Consider the following 23,048-nt stretch of genomic DNA (forward strand, 5'->3'; position numbering starts at 1 on the left):
ATCCTTTAGAAGTTTGTGAGGTCCAATTGGGAACCTCAGGCAATGGTGGGGTGTTGGGGGGTGAGTGCCGAGGAACGTGTGCTTGGTTGATCACAGCAGAGGGTGTTCAAGGTTATAAGAATGTGTGCTAAGCCAGCACTCTGGGTAGAAAGTAAGGTGGGCATTATCAAACCTGGTTTTGCAGTGATAACACCTATATATGAAAGATAATTACTGAAACTCCTGCAGGAAAAATAAGCTTTATTCTAAGTCTGAAATTATCTGGTTTCTTTTTAAAAAAAATTTTTTTTCAACATTTATTTATTATTGAGAGACAGACACAGAGCGTGAGCAGGAGAGGGGCAGAGAGAGAGGGAGACACAGAATCCGAAGCAGGCTCCAGGCTCCGAGCTGTCGGCCCAGAGCCCGACGCGGGGCTCAGACTCACAAACTGCAAGATCATGACCTGAGCTGAAGTCGGTCGCTTAACCAGCTGAGCCACCCAGGTGCCCCTGAAATTACCTGGTTTCTAACAGCGTTTTCCTCATTGACAGTTATTTTTCTAAATGCTTGGGAATAAGCAGTCACAATTTCACTCGGGATCCCACGGTTGGCAACACTGCTGGAGTGGAAGCTAGCCTTTGGCGGGACACAGGTGTTCAAATCTTTCAAATCCTAAGTATCCCTCTACCTTCAACCCCATCTTTCCACTTCACAAAGTGATTCTTAAGGAAAACTGGCACAGAAAGCAGATTTTCACGTAGGCTGGAAACACGAGGCAAAGGGAGTCCTCTGGCGTCCTGTGGTCCCACCAGAGGAGGTGACCGTAGAGGTGAGAGCCAGGGCCGCCCACGGACGCTGCCATTGCGATGGGCGGCAGGACGTGGCTGCGGCTCCCAGCTGCCTCTCCACGTAAGGACTCCATGAAGTTTAACACAGGCTCCGCATTAAGTTCCCGGCATATGGATGGCTCAAAACAAAACCACTACATTCAGCTAGGTATCAGTCCAAATTCTTCTAAACCTGAAAATTATCTAAAAAAGGACTTTTCAGACTTGTGCCGAGAACTGAAACTAAGCTGTTTATTTTTTTTTTTTCTTTTTGTCTACACATTCCAAAAGGAAAGAAATGACATGATCTCAAGGTTTGTGGGTTCAAGCCCCGTGTCGGGCTCTGTGCTGCCAGTACAGAGCCTGCTTAGGATTCTCTCTCTGCCCCTCCCCTGCTCCTGCTCTCTCTCAAACCTTAAAAAAAAAAAAAAGAAAAGCAAGCAATGACACACCTAAGTTGGAACCTGTTTTTTGATCTTTCTCATCTAGTACATCCCTCTAAAAGTCTGCTAAGGTCTCCTAAAGCAGGGCTTTTCATACTTCAATGGAAAGCAGTATTCCTTATACGTTTACTTTAGTAAACACAGGAAAGGGAAGTTTTCTCCCAAAAGGTTTATTTGTCACATTTAAAGTACACAACCAAATAGATCCAAATATTGAACCATGTATACATATCTGTACGTATATTACTTAGGCCTACACAACCCATCTGTACATTCTAATATAGTCACCAACACCTTCTCTTTAGTAAAAAGCATCACCTCTAAAAAAACAAACTTTATTATTAGTAACACTGCCAGATGTAAATTGTGTTCACTTTATCATCTGAAAGGAGAGGAACAGATACTTCATAGGAATTAGGGAGTTTCTAAGTATAAATCCCGTATGTTTACGTGGGCTTCTTAAAATATATTCTATAGGAATAATCAACAGGTGAAACTACCAATAAAAGTCTTTGGGCGTATTAACTGTAAAAGAAACTTAAGTTCTGAGAAGAAACTTCATAAGGTCAATTACATTCCAGAGTTTTTATTTTGGCTTTTAATGCAAAGAAAGGACTTTATCTTGTCTAACAGCACAGCATTTCTAAGTCCTATTTTCTACGGAGTTGTAATGAATTTTTAGGGAGCTACCCAAATCTGTTAAAAAAATTAAACCGGTCACTAAAGGAGGTATATGATTTTTAACACTGTGTAGGTTATTTCAACCAAAATGCGAGAGCACAGTTCTTCAGGAGAAAGGCAGAAATTTTAGGCTTGCCAGATACAGAGTATATGCTGTCACTGAACACACAGATGTCCTGCTGATCACGGGGACTAAATTATAACGGCTTCTTTGTTCTAGGATGTCATCTACCTCACATGCAGACCCAAGGATACTAAGCCTCAGATGCCTCTCAGATGCCTAAAAACATCATTCCCGGCACAGACTTTTTCTCAGTGCTCACTCCCATAACTGGGAACACATACAGACATACAGACATATGGGTCATTATCAAAGTCAGATTTGTATGAACAGCTTCACAGTAGCAACGCAAAAGGTACTCAGTGCCACGTTTCCACAGGAAAGGCTATATTTACACCACACACTTCAGTCTTGAAATGTGGACCCCCCAAAACATTCAATTCTCAATAACCAATGAATTTGCTGAGGCCCCCCTACCCTCAAGTCACCCTCGTTCAGCAGAGCGAAAGCCCCTCCTTGGCTGCGAGGCGCTGGCGGTGGACTTTGTCTTGCTGCAGCTCTTCGTGATTTGGATGCCAGAGTTTCGTGATGATCCTTTCAATGTTGAGAGCGTATACGGTGTGTGTGGGAATGACTTCCCTGTGTACCTGCGATTAAAACAGTAGCGTGCCTCCCGTTACGCTTCGGTATATCCCTCTTCCCGACACGCACAATTAAAAAGTAAGGTTTACATCAACGAAACACTCACACGCCAACCTCTAAGCTACAAGCCAGAGCCTAATGAAGCTCCAACTGGGAACAAGAAAACAAAGAAATGACGAGCTTCTGAAATAGGAGCGGGAACAAGAGGATTTCTTTTTTCCCGTTTTCTTTTTCACTGGGCAAGTGGGGGCTGGGAGAGGTAAGTTAGGAGGGAGGTGTGGGCCCCGGATTTGAAAAATGACGGTAGTACTAATGGCTTGAATAACAAACAACAGGGGCACCTGGGTGGCTCAGTGGGTTAAGCGTCCGGCTCTCGATTTCGGCTCGGGTCACGATCTCACAGTTCTGCGGGTCTGAGCCCCACGTTGGGGCTTGGGCACCTCTCTCTCCCCCCAACTCCCACACTTGCTCTCATGTACTCTCTCTCTCTCTCTCTCTCTCTCTCAAAATAAGTAAAGTGACTTAAAAAAGATAAATAACAAACAATAAAAACTGAAAACCAAAAAGCCAAGAAGAGGAAAAGCTACTGAATATCTTTGTATCTTTGCAAACTTAAAGAAACTCTGAACCTATCCATAAATCTAGGTACACCTTAAGGAGCCAAGAGTTTTACCTGCAAAGCTTCAAAAAGGTCATACATGTTGACTGGAGGCAAAGCGGCAGGCAGAGTGTCCCCAGAGCATGCCAGCAGGAGGGCGGCCTGCTGCTCGGCGTCATCAGGGGGCGGGTGAGAGGCCGGGTTATGACCCGCACAAGGAGCAGAAAAGGCTGGAGGACTGAAAACAAAGTATTTTCAAAACGTTCCCAATAACTATGAACGAGACAAGCGGATAACGAAAATAGCAATGGGCTTTTAATACATCTCGCAAAAATATCTTAAAAATAATTAAAAACCCAATTAGAAATTACTTTTTAGCTAGTATATTACGTGAGTGGCCTGTAATTTTAATTTTTAAAGGCAGCCCATCTGGCAGGCTGGAAACAAAATGTAGAGCAACTAAATTTACACTCCTCTCCCCACAATGTTGAAATATTTATTAAGCTCAGGATGCTGGGCCAAAATTGTTTCCTGCCCTTCAAATGCTTCTAGTCGGGAGCGGGGGAGAAAAAAGACCTTAACTAAAGGAGAATGAAATTGAAAAACTGACTTGGGAGAGGAAGATACATGTAACTGGAGACAACAGGATTGAAAAATTACACGCAAGAAGACACAGCGCAGAATAAGCAACAGGCAAAAACGGAGGATGAAGAAAATCCAAATCTTGCCAGTTTCCCAAAACAGGACCCAGATACAGTATCAGCGGGGAAGTCGGGCATAATTGGTGTGTCCCGATACAGTAGGAGATGACCTGTACAGTTTCGAAGAACACCCAGAAGGTAAAACAACAGTGAGGAGGCAGCTCAGACGAACGCACAGGCGGGTAGAAGCGTGGGGGTGAGCACCGGACAAAGGCGGCCCTGTTGGGCAAACAAGCAGTGACAGGGAGCCAGTCGCCCTCCAGGGCCAGGCCAGCGGCGAGGGGGCAAGCTCGGGAGGCCTGGCAGGGTCACAGACGCTGCTCTCAGCATTCACCCACTTTGTCGGTTGGGTTTTTCTTCTAGAAAAGGAGGACTTACAAATGAGAACAAATACTCCCACACAGACATGCCTGAATGAGACTGAGAATAGAAATCTTCACATTTGACGATCTAAATATAAATAGTGAACCTAATTTAAGATGGCGCTCTTCGGGACGCCTGGGTGGCTCAATCGGTTAAGCATCCGACTCTTGGTTTCGGCTCAGGTCACGATCTCATGGTTTGGGAGTTCGAGCCCCCGTGCCAAGGCTCTGCGCTGTCAGTGTGGAGCCTGCTTGGGATTCTGTCTCTCTCCCTCTTGCTCCCTCTCTCTGCCCGCTTCCCTCCTCACGCTCTCCCTCGCCCTCTCTCAAAATAAATAAATAAACTTAAAAAAAAAAAAAAAAAGAGGATGCTCTTCAAAATGGGCCTTGTGAGCCACCTCAAGGTTTTCAGCCATGAAGTAGGCACTGGTACGACCCCTTTCCATGTGGTGTCAACACTCTTGGCCGTGCCCAACTCTCTTCTTGGTTTTCCCACCCTACACTCTTCCCTACCACACCTCCTCCCTTCCTTTCTTGTTAGTTCTTCACTATCATCACTCCCACCAGGTTCCGGGTCACACTTTTCTTTCTGAACTTGTACCTCCCTGTCATCTCCCTCACCAACCAGCTAACGAGCGCTCCGAGAAACCCAGTCACTTCAGTTACCACAAAGAACATTACATCACTGCTTTTTCTTTCCCAAAGGGCTTAAAATTTGGACTACATTATTTGCAGGGAAGGCAGAAAGGAAGTAGAGGGCTGAAAACAGACAACACACGGATGAAAAGAAAGGTAATCCAGGTCATCTCGTAAAGCGAAGACTGAGGACATTAGAAGTCCTGGGAGACCCTCCGTGGAACGTGGACGGAGGAAGCCCAGAGACGGGGGCAGGGAGCAGGCTGCACACCAGCATGCCAAGAACAACCTGATGACACCCAACACAGGCCACTCTCTCAAGGTAGAGCTACAGAACCTGGAGGAACACCTCCCACCCCTCCTCCCGCCATCAAGATACCCAACCCTGACCCAACAATCATAGGCCGTGCTTCTGACTGAAAGCCCGCCTCCACGACCAAGCAGGTGCTGCCCCTTACGAGCCCTCAGAACTCCTCACCTCGGGGAACCGCTCCAATCCACCTGAGAAAGTGGGCCCGGGGCGCTTGCATAACCACATGCGGCAGCCAAACTCTGCGCCCTCACTTGTGACAAGCGATACCAAACTAATTCACTAGTTATCGTGCAAGGATGCAACTTAAAATAGAACTGCACTGCTCTCAAAGGTACCTTAGACCGACAGAAACACAATTATTTAACAGTGGTCTAACACATAATAGTAGTGTACCAGCTAGAAAGGATGGATGCAAAACCACAAGAAACTTCATATACCTTTCTATTAAGCTGTTGTAAGCTACTACGCTATTCTTCAGGTATGGTTGTGGGGTTACGTTACTACCAAAGGCATATTTAAAATGACCATCACGTAACCGATAAGCTTTCCTTCTCGACACAACTGACGTCAATATATCTTTAAGGTGATTCTGTAAAAACAAAGGAAAGAAAAAGAACATGAACTCCTGTTTAAGAGCAAATCATAAAACTTCCATTGACCAAAAAATGTTTCCTAGCATTTAGCGGATGGAGACATGAGACAGGCTAGCATGTGGTGGAACCAAAGTTCACCAAAAGGCCACAGAACCACATCAGAGCAGGAAGGTACGGGAAAGAGAGAGATGCGTTGTTTTTATTTGGTTCTATTTAATAGGTGCTTGCTCTACATGAAATTTATTAAAGTTATTTATGGTTTCTAAATTGACTCCTCTCTCAAAAGAGATTTTCAGACGGTTTTAAATAAAAGTACAAAAATAAATACATAAAATTTCTAAAAGGAGGCAAACGACCCTGAAACCTAGGGTTTAAAATAGGACAAACAGTTCCAAGATGTCAGATTTATTGGCTACAATGCCCAATCTACTAGAATCCTGCCATAAAAGAACCATGGCTCTCTCAAAAGTCACATACACAACAGATATATAGGAAATAAACCGAAAATTAGGTATTTGATGCTTCTTTATGAGAGCCGAGTACATAAGGGATAGAAAGTGTCTGTGAAAATAAAAAGAGCTGATCCCAGCCTGCCATTAATAACAGGTGAGGCAGGATCACCTGTTTCAACTATACCAGTAAGATAATCTCATATCCAGGCCTTCCTGATACAATTTGTAATTTCCACACACTGAATTTATTAAATGTGTGTAACTTCATGAGATAGCGATTATAATCTTTGAGGTACATGTGAGGAAACGGGAGGCCCCAAGTACTGGAAGAATTACCCAGTATTACCTGACATGTCCGTGCACTATAGAACCCAATGCGTATTTTGGCAAATAACGAAGTGAATAAAGTGAATGGATAAATGAGTGGGCTGAGAGAAGGATCCTACTGTTTAGACACCAAGTCTAATGCTCCTGAAATGCTGGGACACAACAAAAAACAGTGATTTTCATCGTTAGGATTCTCAATCTCAATTTTTTTCCTTAAAAACTGTGCCGGTGTTAACAAATTAAACACCAAAACACGCCAAAGTGTTATGCCGTAAGGAGCCTCTCTGAAAAGCTAACTGAAGGCAACTGCATGGACTATGAGGTGTTTTTCCCCTCAAAAGAAAACAATTCCGGGGTGCCTGGGTGATTCAGTCGGTTAAGGGTCCGACTCTTGATCTCAGCTCAGGTCTTGATCTCAGGATCATGAGTTCAAGCCCCGCATTGGGCTCCACATGGGCATGAAGCCTACTTGGAAAGAAAAAAAAAAAAAAGAGAGAGAGAAAAAGAAAAAGAGGGAAAAAAAAGAAAACAATTTCAATGACGACAATTCTGACATCGGTAATATTTTGATTCTTTTCTTGCAGTACCAGCTTTCAACGACACACACAAGCTCGTTACATTCAACCTGTAAAACTGTTTCTGCCACCAGCAAACCAACCTCCACCGCGTAGACAACAGCTGAGACGGCCTCCTCCGTGACGTTGTCCAACCCGTGCTCGTAAGCCGTCACTATCATTCTCCCTTCAAGCTGACCCCGGGTGGGAAGCATCATTGTGTGGGAACAAAGTTTCAACTCATCATCATCTTGGGGATCCTTTGCCACAAACTGCTGGGCTCCCGAGAGGGGATTTTGAGGCTGGAATCTATGCTATGGGCAAGAAAACTTTTCAAAATGATTCATCACAGTGGCAAGTAAGAAGACACGATATATTGGACTTGGGCTCCCACAAATTAATGCCACCAAAACACTACTACTGGATTTAAAAAAAAAGAAGTCACTCATACACAAATAATCACAGATTCACACCCCTTACATAGCAATAATGAAGACATGAATTAAGGGGAATAATGGTAGTATGCCCAGCAGTTTATTCTATTCAACTGATACCTTGGTGATCACAGAATATACGGCTCTGTGCTAAAAATAACAATTAGGGGAAAGGAGAAGATATAAAACTATTTTCAAACAACTCAGAGCATTCTCAGTATACTTGTAAGTAAGCAGGTTCTGAAAGTAGAAATATATAGTAATACTTTGTTTAAGCTCTAAAAAAAAGCGTAGCTAACCAACATAACAGACCCAATAACAGATATTCCAAGAGAATGCCAGATAGTATAAACTATCTTGCTATCATCCTCTACTTACAATTCTCAACACAGAATCTTGCTAAGACATAGTCATTCTAATTATTTAAAATAGTTTTTCTCAAACTGTTTCCACTCCTAAAACCTCTGCCTCCTCTGGTAGACTCTGACAGCCCATCTGTATTCTCCATCATCAGTGGTAGCTCCTGCTTAAGCTCAACATATAAGATTTAATAGCGAAAATGGCTTGTCCCTGTTTGAAGTTTGTATTATAAAAGAAACATTGGTTGTTTTCTCCATTGTCCAAGTATAAAACTGTATTTTTTATCAAATATCCCTTTCTAAACTAAGGTATGCCTCTCTAGAGGTACCGATGCCCTCCATATTGAATAGTATCGATAGAAAACACAGAGCAAAGGTACAAATGAATGTTTGTTGATGTTAATCAATAAAGCTATCAACACCCAGTCAAACCTATAAAAGGAAGACTTTTGGGAAATTGTTCCCCAAATACAAAAGGAAAAAAACAATGTATCCTAAAATGTTTGCAAATTTTATAGCCAAATGCCTTCATGACTTCTCTGCTGATTCCGAAAGGCTCAGGGCCTAGCTGGGCATCGCCAGGATCCTGCCAAAGACCTACAGGCCTCCTGGAGCCGTGGAACAGAAGTCTTCAATGTAAGAAACATTCCCGAAAAAGATTTAAGAGGAGAAATAATACAGGCATACTTTTTGAGTCATGAAAAAATCGTTAGGTACTAATGAAAACATATTAATATTTATGCAGTAACAAACTAGAATTATAAAAATTCAGACACCTGGGACTCACACTCTTTGAAACTCTTGTCAACCTCAAATATAATAACACCTTTCTTCCCCAAATCACGCCCTCCTTTTTTTCAACTCTACTACCAGTATTTTAAGATTCATTTAAAAACTAAAGCCCGTTCCATCACACCAGCACTTAAATCAGTTGTTACCAAGATCTACTGGAGAACAACCTACGTCAAATTTCTGACGAACAGAAGAAAGCTTTTTCTTTCCCTTTGGTTTTCCAGGTTTAGCTGCAGAACCCCCCGTCCAGGGTAAAGATCCAGCACCCTCTGTAAGACAGAAAAATAACCATAAGAGAAAACAGAGACAGTTGTCAACTGTTGTGTTTGGTTTCATTATAGGCTAAAAAAAGTATGGCATGCTCAAGTAATGAAAATAATCAATGCTTAAATTCAGATCTTCTCTATTTCTCCAAGCAAAATTATGAATTCTCTCAAATCACATTTTTTTCTAGCTGTAACCAAAATTATTCCTTTAGGAAGGCAAATTTGTTTTTCATATTTTAAATTAATGTTTATTGGGTGTTTTGTTTGCTTTATTAGTAGCATTATAAGTAGTATTACCAAAGTAGGACAAAATTTTCTAGTTCAAGATGGTGAACTGAGCACATGAATGTATCTCACCTCTCTTTCTAGACCCTACTAAAAAAAGGTAATAGCAGAAAGTAAACAGCACACATCCGCAACTGAGATAGAAAGGAAATTGAAACAAGATGAGATGTCAACCGGGGCGCCTGGGTGGCTCGGTCGGTTAAGCGTCCGACTTCGGCTCAGGTCATGATCTCACGGTTCGTGAGTTCGAGCCCCGCGTCGGGCTCTGTGCTTGCTGACAGCTCAGAGCCTGGAGCCTGTTTCAGATTCTGTGTCTCCCTCTCTCTCTGCCCCTCCCCTGCTCACGCTCTGTCTCTCTCTGTCTCAAAAATAAACAAACGTTAAAATGAGATGTCAACCAATTTCAACAATGGGCTAAAAAGGTGTTCACTCACGTGGAGACACACAGAAGCCAGAACCCAGGCTAGGCAAGGTTTGGAAATGAGGTGGAAACAAGTTAACCTGCAGAGCAGAAATCCACAAAGAATCTGGATTTGGAGAAGGTGAGTACAGTGGAAACCAGGGAGGGGTCAGTGAAGCCAAAAACAAGATCAATGGGAGGTCTACATTCGAAAGTCGTCTACACAAACCCCTTCCCCCTCACCACTAGCAGTGGGCTCAGTACAAAACAAAAATGCAGGGTCTCTTATTCAAACACTTAGAATTTCAAGGCAACCACAGTTGCGCACTAAGCCAAGCGTGGGGCCCTTCTGAGTTCACAGGCAGTTCACAGGCCCCGGAGCCAGCCCTGCTCTCTCCCATACATAGCACAGTATTTACAATGGCAGGGGGATGCTGTTGGGGGGTATGGAGGACAAGAGAGTGGAGAACTCTCCTCTAGTTAAACTGGACCAAATTTCTGGGATTTACTAAGGTGGTTGATATGGATGTTGACACCCTAGAGCACAGCTCTCTGCATGCTGGCATGAGGATCCCCAGTTTAGCTGGCCTCCTGTCAGCTCACTCTACAGCAAAACCCCCACACAACTGTATACTTCATTCTTAAATGTGAATCACCCGACATTTGATGACAATCTATAACAGAATAAGAAAGACCCAGATAAACAAACAGAAAATAGAAGTCCTAGATTAAATAATTCAGGGGCACCTAGGTGGCTCAGTCGGTTGAGCGTCCGACTTTGGCTCAGCTTGTGAGTTCTCACAGCTTGTGAGTTCGAGCCCTGCATCGCACTCCGTGCTGACAGCTCGGAGCCTGGAGCCTGCTTCGGATTCTGTGTCTCCCCTCTCTCTGCCCCTCACCTACTCGCGTTCTGTCTCTGTCTCTCTCAAAAATAAATAAACATTAAAAAACAATTTTTTTTCAATAATTCAAGCAACACGGACTTCAAAAATACTTTCTAACTGGTATATTCAGAGAAGTCTGAAAAGACGTGTGTCCATAAAACAAAGAGAAGGTATTATAAAAATTGCTGAATTAAAGAATGCATTGGGCAGAAAGGCTGAAAGAACTGAGGAAATCTCATAAAGCATAAGCCAGATGTCTAAAATCAGTAAACCCAGAAAGAGATTTAAGCTCCAATGAGGAGCTATCAAAGTCCTACCAGAAGAACAAAAAACAAAGTAGCTGTCTGAGAAAAGTCTAGAACTGGGAAGAAGCTTTTCATTATAAGACCTTCTGTATTATTTCTAACCATGAGCACATTTATATATAGTATTAAAGAAAAACAATCAAAGCAATTCAAGCCCATTACAGTACACTTGAAAAAACTACACCCCAACATTTTTATATGAAAAAAAAAACCATCATCTTAGCAAAAACATTATTTCCGTTTTGATGTTTTTTTGAAGAATGAGTTTTTAAAGCTTTGAAAAAAAAAAAAATACTCCAAGTTCATCAGTTAAAAAAGGGCTGTTTGGACACTTACCATGATGAGCACTGAGTCATGTAGAGAATTGCTGAATCGCTATATTGTACCCCTGAAACTAAACTCTGTATGTTAACTACACTGGAATTACAAAAAAACAACAACAACAAAAAACAAAACAACCTGTTAGGGAAGTCAAGCTCTTCTCTCCACCGCTTTAAATGTCTCTGGTACATCCAGGTCTCACTGATGAGGTCAGCCAATCTTAGAAGATTCCCAAAGAAACCCACCGCTGCTGGATGGCCCGGATGCTAGGTGATGCCACCGATGTGTGGCCAACACACTCCAGGCAAGGAAGCAAAGCTTGGTGAGTCAGGCCTGACTGACAACCAGGACAGCTTTCCAGCGGCGGGCAGATTTAGGGGTGGATCCAACACTTCCATCCACTGGCTGGGTTATTTCTCTATCAAACCCCCAAAATGTATTTCCTCAAAATGAAATTAATAGTTGCTGGCAACAAAGAGATGATTTGTATTAAAAGTAAAATATAGAAATGTAGCTCTTCGTACTTGCGGGTGGGTTTTCTGTTTTCCTAAGCTAGGTGGGAAAGATGATTTTTAATAATATTATTGATCGAGTGACCGCAGTGTAACAGACACTTTGCATTCTTTTTAATCCTCACAGCAACTCTTCAGGGTAGGTATTAGCCTCTTTATAGATTATCAAACCAACTTCAGAGAAAACAAAATGAAAGAAAAAGCAAAACAGAGAGGGAGGCAAACCATAAATACAGAGAAAATATATTTTAAATACAGAGAACAAACTGAGGTTTGCTGGAGGGGAGGTGGGTGGGGGGATGGGTTAGGTGGGGGGATGGGCATTAAGGAGGGCACTTTTTGGGATGAGCACTGGGTGTCATATGTTAAGAGATTAATCACTGGGTTCTACTCCTGAAGCTAAGACTACACTGTATGCTAACTAACTTGAATTTAAAAGAAGAAAGAAAGAAAGAAAGAAAGAAAGAAAGAAAGAAAGAAAGAAAGAAAAGAACAAAAGAAAGAAAGAAAGAAAGAAAGAAAGAAAGAAAGAAAAGGAAAGAAAGAAAACAAAGAAAGGTTTTTAATCAATGATCAACACAATCACCACAGGCCCTTTAAAAACAACAACAAAAAATTCAACTTAATCTATAGTAGGCGGTACCTACAAATCTAAGTTTTTTTTTGTTTTTTTTGTTTTTTTAATTTTTTTATTTTTGGGACAGAGAGAGACAGAGCATGAACGGGGGAGGGGCAGAGAGAGAGGGAGACACAGAATCGGAAACAGGCTCCAGGCTCTGAGCCATCAGCCCAGAGCCCGACGCGGGGCTCGAACTCACGGACCGCGAGATCGTGACCTGGCTGAAGTCGGACGCCTAACCGACTGCGCCACCCAGGCGCCCCCAAATCTAAGTTTTTAACAACAGTTCAGGATAAGTTTTATTGTGAGGCAAATTGTTTAATGTATTTAATCATTTATTTTTGACTACTTGCTTAAAATAAGATGGATGAAAGAAGTACCTTGCACCACTTAAACTCCAAACAATTTGGGATAAAGGGGTCATTGTTTCTACCTATACCGAATTAGGTTGAAGTGACAGATTTAGCTTCTACCTACCTCCCCAACATGCTGAAGCTCTAACCTTCCAGGTGTTGGTATCTTACTTGAGAATACAACTGAAAGTCCAGGTTCTCACCACATGTTGTGGTTTCCCGTCCACCTAACCCTAACTCACCTTCCCTGCATCTATGGAAACCCTCGTCTAATACCAGCTGCCCTCAAGTTTCTTCACCCTGACTGCCCACCCACTTCCTCACTTGTCTGTCATTTAAGTAATCTAAAATCCAGCTGAGTGGACGGTAAAGACCAAAAGACCAAAAGTCAACGTAAGCACAGGGAAATCACCTGCTTTACCCAGGTTCTACAAAACAATCTGCACCTACATAATAAATCTTTTCTTGTGAGCACTTCAAAGAACATGTCGTTTGCATACAACAGATGTGTCTGTTAACGGAAGCTAAAGCCCAGGGCTCTGATGGCTCTGTTGACTGACATCCCTGGAAGTACTTCCGCTCCCTTACCTGGGGTAGACACCAAAATCTGACAACGCGTAAGAATAGCCAGGAGGAAATCGTTGTGAGAATGGACTGAAAAAGGGAAGATTGTCACAAGTCAAATACAAAATATTTACAACATAAGGAAACCATTATTTGACTCTGGATATCCCCTACCCTGCCATTCTTTACACTTTATTTGAAATATCCATATTATTAAAATAATCTTACACACCATTAAAAACCCCATTTTATTTTTTTAAGTGAAAAGACTTACTGCAAAATTTACTGCAATTTATTATTGCAGTTATTTATTTGCAATTTATTGCAAATCTGGGAAAACTTCAAAATAGTAAAATACCTCCCCAGATAATTATTTTACCATTATCCTGCGTGAGAAGTCTATGAGCTTCAAGGTCAAACTCTTCTTTGCTGATCTTCTGCTTGAACCACAACTTTAAGTTAGCCCAGTATCTGCAGAGACAGAAGCAGTATTAAGAACCAAGGATTTTGCTTCTTTCCCAAGTTTACCTTACCTGCTCCAAAACCCAGGGAAGGAAATTTTGCATTCCCCACCATATGGGCAGAGTTGTGCATCTCCCCCCAAATTTATACGCTGTAGCCCTTGACCCCCAGCACCCAGGACGTTAAAGAGGTGATTAAATTAAAATGACCTCTTTAGGGTGGGCCCTAAACCAATGTGATGGGTGTCCTTAGTAAGAAGACATTAGGACTGTGACACACACACAGACCAGACAGTAGCTATCTATAAGCCAAAGGCAGAGGCCTCAGAAAAAAACAACCCTGCTGAAGGGTGTTGTCAGACTTCCTTGATGTCAGACTTCCAGCATCCAGAACTATGAGAAAACAAATTTCTATTGTTTAATCCACCCCATCTGTCGTATTTTGTTACCACGGCCCTTGAAAACTAATATACCTAGGAATCAGAATACTGACAGAAGGGGGCGCCTGCCTGGCTCAGTTCGTAGAGCCTGTGACTCTTGATCTCACAGAGCCGTGAGTTCAAGGCCCATGTTGGGTGTGGAGCCTACTTAATAAGAAAAAAGAAAAAAAAAAGAGTATCATCAGAAGAAAAAGGAAGAAAAGTTTTTCCCCAAAAGGGACTGACAGGTTGTCACATAATTGGATTCACAAGTCCTTTAGCCAAAACCACAGCTGTACCCTTCCTTCCTCACTGCTGCCTTTCTAAAAGACCTATCCTCCAGAATCTTACATTTAATATTTATATTTTAAAAGTATTATTATTGGGGCGCCTGGGTGGCTCAGTCGGTTAAGCGTCCGACTTCGGCTCAGGTCATGATCTCACGGTCCGTGAGTTTGAGCCCCGCGTCGGGCTCTGTGCTGACAGCTCGGAGCCTGGAGCCTGCTTCAGATTCTGTGTCTCCCTCTCTCTCTCTGACCCTCCCCTGTTCATGCTCTGTCTCTCTCTGTCTCAAAGATAAATAAACGTTAAAAAAAAAAAAATTTTTAAAAAAAGCATTATTATTAAAAGTATTAACTTTTAAATATTAATTTCAAATACACTAATTTTCCAATTATTAACTACAGTTAATAATACTGTATTGTATATTTGAAAGTTGCTAAGAGTAGATCTTAAAAGTTCTCATAAATAAAAAAGTTCTCATAAGAATTTTTATATATCGTGACAGATGTTAACTAGACTTACTGTGGTGATCATTTTGCAATATATACATGTGTTGAATAACTGTTGTATACCTGAAACCAATATAATGTTATATGTCAATCATACCCCAATAAAAAAAAATATTTATATTTTAAAAAGTATATGTGTTTTATGGGTTGGGAAGTGGTCACTAATACTGATCCTGGTAACCTCTTTCCTTTCAGATGATCTCAAGTTTTAATCGAACTGGCTGAAGTAATGAGTTTCTAAAACACCTCACCACAATGAAAATACCGTGGATATGAGAAACTTAGTGGTTTGTAAAGTGAAAACCAACCACTAATCATAAAAATCACTAGTTACCCGGCAGGAAAAAACACAATGATTTGATCCCTTTATACCTTAACAACAGTATTAGAGATAGGAGTAAAATACGACTTTTCACATCCATAGCCCTTGATTCAGTGCTGAAAGGAGCTGCTCTTTGTTCATGAAACAATTAAAAATTACTCAGGACACGTCTTACAATCACTTTCAGTTCACACTTAGCTACTTTCTAATGCTAATTTGAGTTCCTAACAGAGGAAGAAAAAGAAAAAAGATTTCTAAAGAAGACGGTCTGATGCTCTCACTGCCTTATACCCTCGCAGGTCCTCTCCTGTACACAGGTTAGCTTCAATTCACCTTAGTATGTAACTCTGTATGTAACTGGCTATGTGTGCACATCACTGCAAGCAAAGCTTTGGGTTCACACGCATTTTTTTTTTTCCCCAGGAGAAAACCTATAGCTTTAACGGGGTCAACGTTGCCCAAGACCCATTTCACTCAATAGCAAAATATGTTTAGTTTTAGAGCTTGGCATGACTTTTCACCTGATATTCACACACTCGTTAGTCAATAATAACTTCCCAACAATGGACACTTAAATGTTTTGGTTTTTTTTTTTTTTTAAGGATGCAGGAACTATTATGAAATGAAATAAAGCTCCACAGGAAAAAAAAAAAAGTATTTTCCCATCCCATTCTATCCAACAAAAGAGGGCAGGGACACGAGACAGCTTCATTATTTAAAAGCCCTGGGCCACTATTTTATAAGAAAGGTGCAAATATATCCATATTTTGAGGGTGAACTTATTCCAGAAGTAAGACAAGACTCTACCAGGAAGTTCTACCAACACGATGCTACCTATCTCCTCTAATGGCAAACTTTCCAGCCGTACCCCTTCCAAGATTCAGAAGACCTGCTCCCCAATCCTGGTGCCTATGTTAACTTGCCATATAACCATGGACAAATGACTGCTTTCCTCAACAGAACTGAAAACAAAGTTAGTTAACCTCTATGAAGGTGAGGATGATGGGTGACAAGTTTAAGTGGGTCAGACTAGGAAGCAATGGGGACACCTGCAGTAAACTAAAGAACATATGATCGAGTCACCAAAAAATTCAACACCTATTTAAACCGGACACTCTCTTGGGTACTATACAAAGGATATTAGCTGGCAAAGGCCATGTCTTTTCTAGAAGCTGGTGTGGGCATGCAACCTAACATAAGAGACATTTGGACCCTAGATAAATTGAACACAACTCTTATCTGGGGTCCTTATACACTTTCTCTGTTTTACCTACCACCAAGGACCATGTTTAAATGGTCAGGTTATATATAAACCAAAGCATACTACTCATGAAGAAATATGAGAAATTACTGGATGGCAACATTACAGAGTATTAAACCAGGAGGCACTTTTTAAGGAGCAGGAGAAAAAGACAATGAAAGAATGGAAAAACAAATGCAAAACAACACTGTACCACTAACTACTCATGGCACAAAAGCATATTTTGATTACATTGTTAGTGGAGATTTACACTACAGATACGTCAAATTTAGCTTTACCATCTGTATTTGACCGACATCTGAGAGCCAGCATTGGCCTTTAAAGGCCAAATAGGGAATACTAACTTCAAATTTCTGGCAAACCCGTGTGGTAAGTGTGGGATCATAGAAGTCACCATCACATCTAATCAGTAAATTATACACACAAGCCAGGTCTTTCAGATTTATTATAGTACGGAAACACTCACTTTCAGATATTCGTGAGCATCCTAGACATAACAGAGTAAAAGTCAACTGTGCTTAAAAATGTAAATTTTAGCCGTCAGTATTACAAAAGTAACAAACTGTGGTAATTAATGGTGAAAACTGTTAATTTTGCCTATTAATTTTCAATTAATTAAATAAGCAAAGAAATAGACTGACAGCAAACATGACTATTAAAACATAATTTTAGGTAGGGGCGCCTGGGTGGCTCAGTCAGTCAAGCGTCCGACTTCAGCTCAGGTCATGATCTCATGGTTCGAGAGTTGGAGCCTCGCATTGGGCTCTGTGCTGACAGCTCAGAGCCTGGAGCCTGCCTGCTTCAGATTCTGTGTCTACCTCTCTCTCTCTGCCCCTCTCCTGTTCACTCGCTCGCTCTCTCTCTCTCACAAAAATAAATTAAAATTAAAAAAAAAAAATTTTTAAACATAGTTTTAGGTAGAACATTTTATCTCTGGGAGTCAATAAATGTTCACAAAAAATTAAATAATTATGCCAAAACAATAATTTTAATTCTAGCATTTGTAGAAGTTTGATTTATTGACGTTCATAAAATAAACTTTAAGAATTATATTTTGTTTTTAGTTATTCTGTTTAGGCCATGAGTGTTTCAAGAAGTCTTACATGGGAATTCGGCATATCTTGCTAGGATAAAAAGCAGAATGTCAACTCCACTACCCCAAAATTTCACAAGAAGGAAAAACTCCACAAAAATCACGTATGACATCCAAGTAACTTCAATCTAGTCATACTAAAGAATATAAATGAAAAGATGAGAAGAAAGGGTCCCCCAAATACCTTGCCCCGCCAGCAACATGATATTTAAGTGAGCATCTACCGAGTAAGCAAATGTGTGGAATAGCACAGAAGTCATCTAGCAGCAACCACAGAGGCATTAGAATTTTAAACATTTAAAATGTACTACTTATATCTTTGCAACATAAAATTATAATAATGATTAATGTTCTGAAATTTTCCAACTCGTTCTTGTGTGTCAGAAATATATTATCTGGCTTCAGCCTTGGCTGAATTATTGATTTTACATCCCGCCATTCGGCATCTGACCTCTGATTGTATACTCGGTCCTCTGATTGTAAAATCGGTCCCCTGCTATAACCTAGGTCTGGCTGGGTGCTTGTTCCTTTGGAACCCCTTGTAGGGTATCAGAGCCAGGAATCAGACACTAGGGGTCTAGTGACTTTTGAAAAGTTACGCAACCTCTCTAGATCTCAGTCGTCTCATCTATCAAATGGGAATAATAATTGTATCCACCTCACATCTCTGTTGTGAGGCTTAGATGAAATGGTACGTTGGGAGTGCTTAAAAGGTGTTCAATTAATGTCCACTACCGCGATCATCACTATAACTGCAGCGATGTTCGGTGACTTATCTTAAACGTAGGGTCTCTCCACCTTCCGAAACTACTCTCAATGCTCTTTCTTAAACGCAGTGTCTACGCATCACCCGACCTCAATAAACTTCCGCCTCCAGGAAGCCCTCCAGGGTCCGGCCGCCGCGCGCGGGGCCCACTCCAGCCGGGGCGCGTCGGGCTCCGGGTCACTCGGCCCGGGGCAGGCCTCACGCGAACCGAACTGAGAGGGGCCTGCAACCGTTCGGTAGGCCCTTGGGCGTGGAACGCGCCTCTCCCGCCCCACCCAGAGCAGAGAGCCCCGGGCGAATGCGCCCGCCCGAGTCCCGAGGGAGCCAGGGAGGCCGGCCCGTCCAGCTGAGCGAGTCCGGGTTCCGCACCCGGAGCCGGCCGAGAAACCCAGAGGCCCCGCCACCCGCGACGCGAGGCGACACAGGCCTCGGAGCGGCGGGAGGCGTCTCCAGGGTGGGTCGGCAGCCCGAAGCCTGAGGAGGAGCGGCGCGGAGACCCGGACGCTGCGCCAGGACAGCTCTTACTGTTTCACGTTGTCCCCTAGGGCCTCGCTCAAGTTCTTCTTGGCCGCCTCCAGCTCGCTCACAAAGGTCGCCATTGCTCCCCACGTCTCAGCCCGACCGCAGACCGCTCTGCCACAGTGACCAACAACCGAAAAACCAATTCGGTGAGAGCCTCGGCGCAGGAAGCTCAGTCCGCCCCCGTCTGTCCCGCCCCTCATCGCACAGCAGAAGTTTGTTTGGTTTTCGGCTCCGCCCGCCTTTCGGAAGAGAAAGTGCGGAGGCAAATTCGCTGTTTTCTCAGTCCTCCTCCTCCCGCCCCCTCGAGTCACGTGATCCATTTGGTCCGGCCTTTCCGCACCCGACTTCGACACTTGGCCACAGGAGCCAGCCGCGGCACCTGCCGGGGTGTTGTATCACAGTGCCTTCAGTTTGTTACCGGCTGGGCAATATTTTCAATTCTTTTTAAACGTTGATTCATTTCTGAGAGACAGAGAAAGAGAGCAAGCAGGGGTGGGGCAGACAGAGAGGGAGACACAGAACCTGAAACAGGCTCTAGGCTCCGGAGCTGTCAGCACAGAGATGATGACCTGAGCCTAAGTCGGATGCTTAACCCACTGAGCCACCCAGGCACCGGTGGGCAATTTCTGAATGCCGCTCTTTGTCCTTCCACCTGGATGAGTTTCTTCCTCCGCAGATCAAAAAGTAAATGCAGTATCAGTTTTGTTCTCTTTCTTCGCCTTATTTTTCGCCAAGCACTCATCATTTAATATGCCACTTAATAGATTGTTCTTGTTAATTCTCTGCCTCGTCCAGCTAAAATGTAAATTCCATGTGGAAAGGATTTGTGTTTTATTCGGTGCTGTTTTCCCCAGTTCCTAGAGCAGTGCCTGGCTCTCAATAAATATTTGCTGAATAAATGAAGTAATTGTGAGAAATAAGGAAAGTTAACACAGAAGGATAGAGAAAAAAGAAAGAAAAGGTGTTTACCACCTCCAGACAAACTTAACCGATAGACATTTCTCCCCCACCTGCCACACTTCCCATAATTTATAATCTTGGTCTATCTTCAACTGTGCATCTTGGTGGGGGGTTTTTAAACTTAACATAATTATATAAATATTATCCTCTGGCATTATAGTGTCTTTATAATCATAATTTTAATGACAGCTTGTTAAACACCCCCCACAAGAAGAATGTACACAATAACTTGTTTCCTAACTGTTAGACTGATTGTTTCCATTTTTTTCTCTATTAAAAGCCTTACTGTAATACACAATGCATAAAGCTTGTCTTCATTTAGGATTATGACTTTAGAATAGAGCCCCACGAATAGACTTATTGGTTTAAACGGTAGGGATATTTATAAGAGTCTTGGTGTATATCGTCAAATTGCCTCACAAAGATTGAAAATAATCCTAACTGCTTTTAAATCTCGTGTGATTACCCGACAGAGGCCCCTTCAAGCTTATTCGTTTGTTCAGCAAATACTATTATGTATCTGGAACTCTATTGTGGGCTGGATTTACGAAGATGAACGTGGCAGGTAAAGTCTTACTATCTGTGTTGGAAAACTCCAGAGAAATTTTGACTTTTAAAAAGTAGCCGTCCACTTCCACTTTTTCTTGGCTACCCCCTGTAGACTGAGTAGAAAGCCAACCTCAAATTAGGTTAGCAAATGCTTTATTCATGGTGTTACTGAGGACTGGAGCCCAGGAAACATTCTTCCCAATTGCTCTGAAGACCTGCTTGGAAGCTTGTTATATATTATGTATGCAAATTATATACAGAAAATTATTATATATTCAAAAGGGGCAACAGGTATATGTGCTTGCAAGCAGTTCCAATACTTATGTGTCACAAGGTATAATTTGTTGTAATTATAAAAAGGAAGGTTTACTGATTTCCACACAGACGTGAGGAAGACCCTTAAGTCACCTTAATGTATGTTTCTATCGTATCTGATTGTTTAAAAATATTGCTTGCATGCCTCTGCTTAGCCTGATTTTCGGCTCTTCCTAATCTTGATTTTTCCCCGAGAAGGTCACAGAGGCTGACCTCAGCCACCTATTGCAGTTTGAGTGCATACCACTGAGTACTGAACAAATTTCAGGCTCTCTAAACTGGCATTCGCATTTTCTTACGAGCTGGACTCTGCCTATCTGTCCAACCCGCGTACATCCGGGCCTGTCCCCACTACCCCTTAGAACGCACTTGCATTCCAGTTACTTGACTTTCTATAACAAACCATATCACTCAGTCCCTTTACACATATCTCTCCCTCTACTGGGTTTGACACCTGTGGGTGGCTACCTACGTTTCTTGCAAACAGGTCCAAACATAGGTAAGTACCTGTCAAAGGGCCAATTCAGCAGCACTAGACGTGGGCACAAGGAAATGTTTAGGTATATCTTCCAGGAACAGTCCCTGTTTCTCACCTCTATCGCTACTTATCCCCTAAGAAAAATATGACATTCATCTCTTTACATCCATCTATCCTTGTTAACACCCTAAGTGGATGCATCTAGTTCAATGAAATACTCCTTTCTCTCTCATCACTTTATACACCTATTATACACCTTTATACACCTATACACTTTATACACCAATTTCAGTATAATTATTCCGTTAAATGTCCATTGAAACTGTAGTGTTAGACTATATAACATACACAGAAATCTGACCAATGTGCTTAATAGAAATAAATATGCAAACCACTTGTAATTTGGTGATTTAAAGAACCTAATTCTAAATCTTTTAGTGATAGCAATAGTTACACAATGCATACTACATGCAGACAACTATTAAATAGCTTCAGAGAGGGGCGCCTGGGTGGCTTGGTCAGTTAAGCGTCCAACTTCGGCTCAAGTCATGATCTCATGGTCTGTGAGTTCGAGCCCCGCGTCGGGCTCTGTGCTGACAGCTCAGTGCCTGGAGCCTGCTTTAGATTCTGATTCTCCCCCTCTCTCTCTGCCCCTCCTCTGCTCATGCTCTGTCTGTCTCTCTCTCTCAAAAATAAATTTAAAAATAAATAAATGGCTTCAGAGAATGTAAGTGAAAGTAGTGCATAAAGTGTAAAGAATTCTACAAATGTTAGTTTCATCTGTTTTTTAAAAATCTAGTTTTTGGACTATCCCATAGCAATTTTCTCTTCCCCAACAGCAGGCTGGTTTTAGAGTAACTAGTAAAGCCAACTCAGTAGGATGTCGGGAACAGACAATACAAAATAAGAATTTCCATTATTTACGTTATCTATATCTTCTTTCCACTTCATTCAGATGAACAGTTAAAGGTTGATAGTATTATTTATAGATTGCCTCTTTTTATGCGGCTTCTTTCAACATGTAATTATATAAATCATAAATATATGAGTATATAAATATAATTGTGTACAAATAAAATACAAAGGAAAGCCCTGAAAAAAATTTATTTTCATACCAATTTTTTTTAGGTATCTATGAAAGTCTGGCCCCTGCTTGCTGAATTCTTCCAAAAGCACTGGATTTTTGTCAATAGGATTGGATGTTGGTGGAGTTGTGAGATGTCTCAGCTCTGGAGATTATGTTATTACTGTCATTCTTCCTCCCAGGTACCATATTTAGAATTTTTAGACCTATTTATAAACCACTGACTCCTTGTTTACACTGGCTGGTGCCTACCGCAGAAGAAATATTTGTTGACTGACTTTCTTAGTCCATTCATTAAAATTGGCTTATTAACCTTCTTCCCAGAGCACTGCCAGCAAATGTGTGAGCGCTTCCATTTCAGGCATCAGCAGCTCTGCTTTACTGGAAGGACTCTTACAGTTCAGCTTTAAAATAGTATTGATAATATTTTAGTTGCCCTGTTGAATTTACCATTATAACATTCACTATAATTTGTAATACTTACTATGTGGGCTATGCATTTATATACAGTTACACACAATGGCACATAGGGGCTCACACTCAATATATGTGTCTGTCAGAACAAAATACTTTAGAAAATTCTATATAGTATTCTTCCTAATCCATATCTATATTGATGTACAGAGTTTAATATAGTTAAAGGTTATAGACTAGTGGGGCACCTGGGTGACTCAGTCGGTTAAGTGTCCAGCTCTCGATTTCAGTTCAGGTCTTGATCTCAGGGTTGTAAGTTCAAGCCCTGCATTGGGCTCCATACTGGG

The 23,048-nt window shown here is 41.9% G+C and overlaps 1 protein-coding gene and 1 long non-coding RNA gene across 3 annotated transcripts; one reads left to right on the plus strand and one right to left on the minus strand.

Moving 5' to 3' along the window:
- Positions 1 to 1,412: 1,412 nt before the first annotated feature.
- TADA1 (transcriptional adaptor 1) lies at positions 1,413 to 21,459 on the minus strand. 2 transcript variants are annotated; one of them, XM_047840057.1, is made up of 9 exons: positions 21,449 to 21,459; positions 18,905 to 18,990; positions 13,646 to 13,737; positions 13,291 to 13,356; positions 8,929 to 9,026; positions 7,277 to 7,486; positions 5,684 to 5,835; positions 3,310 to 3,472; positions 1,413 to 2,641 (listed from the first exon to the last, which is right to left on the minus strand). In XM_047840057.1, exons 2-9 carry the CDS (start codon positions 18,976 to 18,978, stop codon positions 2,489 to 2,491), a joined length of 1,008 nt encoding a protein of 335 aa, XP_047696013.1. In that variant the 5' UTR covers positions 18,979 to 18,990; positions 21,449 to 21,459; the 3' UTR covers positions 1,413 to 2,488. The 2 variants fall into 2 exon arrangements, with proteins under 2 accessions (XP_047696013.1, XP_047696012.1); XM_047840056.1 differs by lacking the exon at positions 21,449 to 21,459 and having other exon boundaries at positions 18,905 to 19,234.
- LOC125155156 (uncharacterized) lies at positions 19,260 to 22,845 on the plus strand. The gene is made up of 3 exons (XR_007148071.1): positions 19,260 to 19,585; positions 20,335 to 20,426; positions 22,332 to 22,845. It is a non-coding gene; the product is annotated as an uncharacterized LOC125155156 (long non-coding RNA).
- Positions 22,846 to 23,048: the final 203 nt, after the last annotated feature.

Source organism: Prionailurus viverrinus, chromosome F1 (genome assembly GCF_022837055.1).
Source record: "Prionailurus viverrinus isolate Anna chromosome F1, UM_Priviv_1.0, whole genome shotgun sequence".
Classification (NCBI taxonomy): Eukaryota; Metazoa; Chordata; class Mammalia; order Carnivora; family Felidae; genus Prionailurus; species Prionailurus viverrinus.